The sequence below is a fragment of the Henckelia pumila genome, chromosome 4 (genome assembly GCF_033568475.1).
Source record: "Henckelia pumila isolate YLH828 chromosome 4, ASM3356847v2, whole genome shotgun sequence".
NCBI lineage: Eukaryota > Viridiplantae > Streptophyta > Magnoliopsida > Lamiales > Gesneriaceae > Henckelia > Henckelia pumila.
Window position 1 is genome coordinate 230,000,056 of NC_133123.1, and position 8,055 is coordinate 230,008,110.

Here is an 8,055-nt window from a genome sequence, read left to right on the forward strand (position 1 = left end):
ATAGCATATTCAATGTGTCAAATAACAAATAAACAGTGCATTTTTTTTTAATTCTTATATTTGTATAGCAAATGCCATATATATATACACTATGAACTTGAAATCTAATAAGAGTGTAAGACGACAACCAATATAAAAATATGTTTGCACTCTATAAGAAAACAATACTTCTCATTTGAATATCAGAGTGAAAATAAATGTAAATATAGCTAAACAGGTCAAACAGATGTCACTGACATAAAGAACCTTTACTAAAACATGATGCAATGTGCCCTTGAAAATGCATAACTGGATTTTCTATGTAAACAATAAAGCTGGTCACCAAACGACTGTTGAAACGAAAGTATTGTTACATGTGCTACTAAAATGATACATGAAGAAACCCAGCAACAAACAGAAGCAAAATCAGGCAAAAGAATAACAATTGCTTGGGTGTCTGTCTCATGAATCACAAATCTACTTAATCCATATGTTTTGACTTTCATTGTATAAGAAACTACTCACCACAATATCAGGTATATCCAACAATCCCATCAATATAAGTGTACTCCTGCAACTATTGAGAACAAAGCTAATGACTTTAGCGCGATATAGTACCAGAAACTCAAATCAACTTTCAGGCATTTGAATTGCTAAGATGTACTGCTTTGTGCAAGGAAAAGGAATAATCCTCTGCAATGTTGATTGTGCTTTTGCTGGGGTAAAGTTATCTCTAGCTCTGGCACGACCCTTGTTATCATCCTGCACTTACGATTAAATAAATAAAATGCAACTGCAGGAGGAGTTAAACCATAGCAGTCAAAGAGTGAGGTTGAATAGAAAGTGACTTCAACCTCGAATGATGCACCAACATCTCCAGAATAACTCCTCGATCGGTAGCTGCCAAGAATCATAGCCAGCCAATATTCATTATCCTACATTAACAAGAATCGACGTAAGAACATCATGTAATCAACTCGAAAATGCACAAGGCCCAGTCATATAAGCTTATGATCCAAATATCATTTTTGCGCAGAAGCTACATTTATACATTCTCTGTAACATTACCAAGAAACAGTATGCCAATACTTTTAGCAAACATAGACCTGTAATGCATCGTCATGCTCCTTTTGCTCAGTTTTAAGGATGGTCAGCACTTCTTCAGTAGAAGGTCCCTCGTTTTGAAGCCGTAGAATTTTGTCCAAGGTGAGATTTACCTGTGTAGTGAATTCCAATGTTAGAACCCAGCAATATTAGAACAAATAAGTGGAGCAGAAGAAGCTCACCAGCATATGTGAGTCGTTTGGATCACAAGAAAAAACGACTTTTATCTCGCCACGAATTTCGCTCTCTCTTGAAGGATTGTTAAAACCAAGAAATTCACAAACTTGAGCAACGTAAGTCTGAGACGTACAGAAGAAAAATTAGCTCAAACACATACCCATATATATATAGATATAAATTGCAGAGAATAATAACCACAAGGGCAGACCTTCCCATGCTGCAAACGGAGTACTCCTGTAATATTCTCTTCCATAAGTTTGCACAGTAAGTTGACTAAGTGAACATCTTCCATCTACATTACAAGAAAAAGCAAAACATGGTATATAATTTAGGGAAATGGTAGAAAATTCAAAAACCTAGATGGTTCAAAATAACTAGTGCACATTTCTACCATGTTCTCCTTGTCGAGCTCGATAGGAAAGTATAGTTGGACTGAGCACTGGGCTTCCACCATGGGAATCTTAAATACTTCTCTGAAGGTATCCCATAAACTATGCATGAGTTACCGTGAATATTGCAACAGCAAAAATTACAAAGCAGTTTAGATAAAGATAAGAACATAACATGGTTAGTGCCCAGAGGGTTCCACTAATATTACTGGAAAGTCAATAATTGTGCAAGTACTAAGATGGCATCTGTTCTGAAAATTGAAAATCACATGTTGATCTACCTCACTACAGTGGAGGGAAAGGTGAACGGCAAGTCTGTGAGTTCATCACGTTTGAAATTCAGAACTTGTTCCGGAGATCGAGGAATCCCACCCTGTGTAAAAGGACAAAAAGATATAAACAAAAGAAACAAGATGTCCCTATCAAACTGTCACCGAGAAAATGTTTCGAGGGGACACATCACTAACCAAATACTGCAATATATGCGGGAAAGCAATAGCACGGTCAAAATTCCCCACTAGGACAACAGTAAAATTTGACGGATCCTTAAAACATGAGTTGAAATATTCACAGGCCTTCAGCGGATCGAATTTCTCACAATCATCCACTTGGAGTGGCTGAAAAAATAAAAACGACTAATTTGTGATTTCTAGACCTATATTCAACAATTTAATCAGATTGCAACATCAGCCAACTTACTCTAGAAAAGTGGGAACTTCCACATTTCAGCTCCTCCACAAAGTTCGCAAATGAGCGAGAGGGATCTCTCTTTTCACCAAGTATATCTTCTTCCAGCATCAGCTTTGTCATTTGTACTGATTCTTCATCAGGTTGTACCTCTGTAAGGAAGAGCTGGTAGATCAACTGAGAGAGAAAAATTAGCGTTCAGTTAGAGGAAAACAATTAATATAAATATTGCACGCATAAAAATAAATACAGCAGTCAAGTAAACCTACTACAAGAAACCGAGGAAATACACATGATTTAAAAAGTGCCAATTGATACAAATAGGAACACACACAAAAAGGGGTGCTTAGAAACACCGGTGAGTGTTATGTGTAACTTTACACCTGATAAAAGAGTAAAATTTAGTTTAATAATATCCTTTCTTTCTAACCTGGAATTCTCGCAAGCTTATTGCATGTGTTTAATACCTCGAACAAACACAAAAAAACAAAAAGTTCAAAGGACGTTGGTAGCATATTTCTAACTCAGTCAAAGACCGTAAAATTCCCTAAAGTAATGAGATGTGTGTGCGCGTGTGCATGTGTATACATACCAATCTAACAATTACTACCATTATTAAATTTAAAACACACACACGCCCATGTTGAACATCCATTAAAGAGAGTTAAAACTCCTGAAATATTTCTATCCAAAAAAAAAAACATCCGCTGAAAATTTGATTAAACAAACCTGCAGTCCAGTTTCCAAATGTGAAGGGGAGCAGTAGCCAAAGAATTCTCGTGTATATGGTGCAAGCAATGAGTTAACTTTAACTGTTTTACCGGCGAGCATTTGGTCAAGCACCGAAGGTCTGTGCCCAAATTCACCTATTTCTCCGGCAAGAATTGAACTCTGAGAGCACGAAATATATTCACATTCTAGGAGTTCAGAGAAGCCCCCATATGAGAAACCCTCAAACAAAACCTGTTGACAAGAAGTCGATAGTAAATTCATTTGAGATAAAGATCCTAAGGGATTTAATTACAGTTCTGTTTTTCCTAGAATCGAGGACGCCCCCAAAGGAGGGGGTAGTTGCATGCTGACAAAGAATAAAGACAGAATTTTCTGTCACATTCAGAATTTCCAATTTCTTTTTTAAGCAGAGAGCCAATTATACTGGACAGGTGCTTTGTCTAAGAAACATAGCATCAAAATTTCCTCTTGTATCTGTTGTTTATGCAGCTCAAGACATAGTCTGAGCAAAAAATTATTTTACCTCATCATCACGGAAGTCTGTGCATTTATAGCAAATACGCATGCCATTTGAAAGAATGACCTCAGTTGCATTGATGCTGGAATATTCAACCTCATGCACCACATGACTGAAACAGAGAGAAAATGCAAATTTGCGTAACTATAAAACCGCTCAATCGCTGCATGAAACCACACGAAATATTTATGAGAACCCCTTTCTCCGATGAGAAATATATTGGATATTGAAATCGATGATAGATTTGTAAACGATGGCATTGCTTGGCGGGGATGATAAGCTTGAGGGTACATCCAGCATCAATATTCGTGAAATCTTGTTGAAAGGTTATCCATATACTAAGTAGATGGTAAAACGTAAATGGATCTTCTATGAGAACCGAATTAAATCAGTTTTGGACTAATACCGACTAAAATCATCGAAATTACAATGATCTTGAACCACATTGTTCAGACTTTAGAGTAGCATATATAAAATCGACAAAATTATAGTCTATTACCATTCTACGGCACATATGGGTATTAATTCTTTTGTACTCCCCTCTGTATCACTAGCAAAAAATAAATAAATAAATAAATAAACTCTCGCACTCAATTTCCAATCTGTGTTCTCCTAAAGATAAGGCCACAACAGTCTAGAGTTTGCCCTAAACATACACATACTTTGGGTTAATTGTTGGTTTTGAAAATATTTTCGTACGAAAAATCTGAACAAAAATTGTTACAATTATATTATTTGTCAACCAACCCAGCCTACAAATCTGCTCCAGTCCGATCCTTTTGGCACTGAAATCTTACCATATCATACATCTGTATATATTCAGGCCATTGGGAGTTCTAAAACTGATACATCATACACGTGTTCTCTTTTTGCCAAAAAAATTATAAGACTTCGTTCTCGGCATCACTTCGCAGATGTAAAGTTTATTCCTTGGTGCCTAGAATATTTGTAAGACTAAGACGTTGATTCAAGGGATGAAAGAAAGTTCAGTTACCAAATTTTTCTCGAAAATACTAGCAATAACAAATAAAATGTCTAGTGTTTTCGGATGGCCAGCATAAAGGAGACGCGTGCTTACCCTGGAGTTGGTTTTGCACTAACAAGTTCCTCTGGAAAGTGCTTATCATCCCACGGAGAAATGCTTCTCTCTTGCTCAGAAGAGTTGACCCGAAGAACAACAGTTTTCAAATCATCCACAGTAGCAAATGATTGAGGTTCAACTGTTTGTATAGCACAACTACAAGAATTCCGCAAATGTTCCGCATGTTTGGACACCTCTGATGCCGAAATATCTACCATAGACAGAGTTGAACAATTAAATATTGCTAGTTATGCGGAAGAGAGAAGTGATTAATAGATGCTCACCGGATAGAAGCACTTTGTAAAGTTGTACTTCGTATTCGATCCCAAGAACGGGTTCTTTGCGCAGAAAATGCTGTGCAACAAGATAGGGAGGGTGATGGAACAATGTATTGTGTTGAAATTTTTCAAAAGAGTAAAAAACCACAAAGACTAGGCAGTTAAAGGTGACAATATCTTGCCTGCTCATATTTTTCTAGTAAAACGGTGGATTCCATTTGATCTTTTCGTATCCAGGCAGATTCAATCAATGACATTATACTACCTCGAGCAGCAGATATTTCACGTTCAAAAAATCCATGTATCCGAACCCTTGCGACCTAAATATGATGCATAAGTGAACTGAACCAACTAATGTGATAATTCAGATGGGACCAGAGACTCACCTCAGTTAGCATGGATTCCAATGCTTCCGCACTCCCATTTCGTTTGCAATGTGAAGTCATTCTGTAGGCCTTCGTTTGGTAAGCAAGATCATCTGTAGCAGCCGTGCATGAAAAATATGGTGGGTTGTTCTCATAAGCTATTCTCATGAATCTTTCATTCATGGCAAGAAAAAACAGAGATTCGGATAGAAAATTCCTGTAATCCTTCACAGTTTTCAACTCATCTACGTGAACCTTGTAACTAATCAGCGCTGTAGACTGTCACGAGATCAATTACGAAGGCGATATAAGGTAAACATATCCACGTTTTCACCCAACGTGTGCTGAAACAGAAAACTGCACAAGTAGGTAAAAAATCCGTGTTCTGACCTGGGGTACTTCGGATTCCACGACGGTCGAAAAACGCGGCACCTCATGTGAAGGGACTGGAAAATGTGGCATAACTGGAGGATCGACTATAGCAATTTTGTCTCCAAAGTGAGTGTTTATCAAGTCCACGACCATCTAAGATGGAGAAAGCAGCAGAAACAGCTGGTTATGAGCGATTGTGAAGGAGATCTCTAAGAAAGGAACAAATAAATTTAAGCAAATTAAACCTGAGTATCAGGAAAATCTCCAACAACAATCACAGCCATATTTTGCACATGGTACCACTTCTTATAGAATCTATTCACGATCTCATGGGAAACTGTACGGATCATATAATCAGGTCCAATAGGTAATCGTTCAGCGTACTGCTACCAGACAATGAGATGATGCAACAACAAAAGAATATTGATTCAGACATTAATGACACAAAACCACGTTAAATTATAAGCACGGTCAAGCAAAATAAAGGGGATAGGAATGGGATGAACATCCAAAAGTTAGAGGACTTTACTTTCGAACCCTCCATCACGAGAACCCAGTCAGCATGTTGCATCCTTCCATCAGCATTTCTGCGACTCCTATACTCTTCCATGATAACTCCCCTTTCTTTATCCAAATCATTGGCTGAGACAAGAACCTGCACATCCAAGATGTAAGGGTGCTAAGTAAAGCTATACACGAAATGCTATAAAATATCAACGAAAGGAACCGGTACCTCAGAACTGAACTCTCCTAAGATTGAAATAGCCTGGGATAGATGTCCAGGATCGTCGATGGGAATACGAAGGTTGTATACGGTATCATCAAAAGAAGTTGCGGCGTTTTGACAGGCACCAAATGGAGCCCCGATACTCTTTAGAAATTTAACAATGCCAAGATCGGGGTAATTAGCAGTGGCACGAAAAGCTAAATGCTCAACCATATGAGCGACTCCTCGTTCGTCCTCCTCTTCCAAAACTGACCTGCAATGAAACAAAAGCTTAGCACCAAATGGGGAAAAAATTCAATGGCACACTTGCACAAAACTCCAGCCAGCAATCAAGCTGGTTCAAAATTTCAGAAAAATGTACGTACCCGACCTTGACGGCGAGTGTAAGAGAGGCACGCATTTTTGGATTGGAATTAGCGCGGACATAGTAAGTGAGGCCATTGCGGAGGCGGCCGTAGTCAGCGCCGTATGGAGTATCCGGCAATACGTCGGAGAGCTCGAATCGCGGCGAATCTCCCTCCCAAAGTTGTTCCATGTCTTTCGCATGCGAGATCTGCGTGCCCCCTTATTTATATATATATATATATATATATAATATTAAATAATTAATTTAAAATTATCCATGAAAATGATTTCAAAATTCTTCCACATATATAAAATTATTATTGTTGTGTAACTTAGTAGGAGATTTTATTTTCAAAATATTTGGAATATTGAATTTAAAACAAGCTAATCGGACCATTATTATATATCAAGACACTGCAAAAACATTTCGGTGATTAGCGACAGTTTAAACAAGCTCCGAACGTGATCGGAAGTTTCGCTCAAACTGTCGGTAGATAGCTTCTGGAAGGAGGACACGAGGTTGGTTGGGGACGATCGGAAGCTCAGATCTGTCTATATATAGGGGTGCCGAGTCTCATTTCTATCTCTCTCTCTCTTTCCTAGCTTCTTCTAGTCAGTTTTAAGACTTTCTAAGCTTTCTACTGAAAGTCTGGAAGTTTCGGAGTGCTCCGGGGATAGTAGCGGAGTTGTGCCTAAGTTTTGGGACTATCGCCATCAGTGGCGATATAGCTAGTTCAGCTCTAGGCGTGTAAGGGGTGGCCTGAGAGCTGCTAGCACCTGACGCAGATGACAACAATCAAAGCTGAGGTTCGAATGCCTCCTACATTATGTAGCGCATCAATAACTTGATTAGATTTCAAATCAAATAAGAAAAAAAAAATGTAAAGACAAGCGTATGTGAAATAAGATGTACTTACGCTGAAATATCTAGATCTCTCATCAACAAACTGTTTCGCTTTGTTGGTGTGCGTCTTGTAAAACAACTCATATGAGTTGGGCTCTCTTAGAATAGGTTTTGGTGTTTGAAAAAATGTTTTAGAACATTAATCAACTGGTTATAACACGGGATAAAAAGACGCATACCAGTCAATAAATAAAAGATACAGTTCGGTCGAAGTATATTCACCTGCTCTGATTCAGCTGAAAAACCTAATCATACAACCAGTTCCATTATATATTACAAGTCTTATAAAGGCTGCTTAAATGCCGACTACTCATTCAAAATGGTCAAGTGTCGACTGCTCAGTCCAACTGCTTTATATAGTCCAATTATCCGACTGCTTAAATATGAAGATAAAG

At 38.1% G+C, this 8,055-nt stretch overlaps 1 protein-coding gene across 1 annotated transcript; it reads right to left on the reverse strand.

Moving 5' to 3' along the window:
* Positions 1-415: 415 nt before the first annotated feature.
* Positions 416-6,946, reverse strand: LOC140862875 (zinc protease PQQL-like). The gene is made up of 19 exons (XM_073265911.1): positions 6,777-6,946; positions 6,418-6,664; positions 6,214-6,339; positions 5,930-6,067; positions 5,703-5,837; positions 5,334-5,591; positions 5,130-5,267; positions 4,954-5,023; positions 4,667-4,880; positions 3,595-3,700; positions 3,069-3,302; positions 2,352-2,516; positions 2,120-2,269; positions 1,934-2,025; positions 1,655-1,736; positions 1,472-1,555; positions 1,266-1,382; positions 1,086-1,196; positions 416-914 (listed from the first exon to the last, which is right to left on the reverse strand). The coding sequence occupies exons 1-19, from the start codon at positions 6,944-6,946 to the stop codon at positions 633-635; spliced, it is 2,919 nt and encodes a 972-aa protein (XP_073122012.1). The 3' UTR covers positions 416-632.
* Positions 6,947-8,055: the final 1,109 nt, after the last annotated feature.

Bases quoted from the DNA above. Each gene is read 5' to 3' on its own strand.
- LOC140862875 (XM_073265911.1), bottom strand. From the start codon at position 6,946: ATGGAACAACTTTGGGAGGGAGATTCGCCGCGATTCGAGCTCTCCGAC. The intron at 5,268-5,333 runs GTGAGTCTCTGG...CATCATATTTAG, and splicing joins TGGAATCCATGCTAACTGAG to GTCGCAAGGGTTCGGATACA. The intron at 2,517-3,068 runs GTTTGTTTAATC...TTTCTCTCTCAG, and splicing joins ATTTGGAAACTGGACTGCAG to TTGATCTACCAGCTCTTCCT.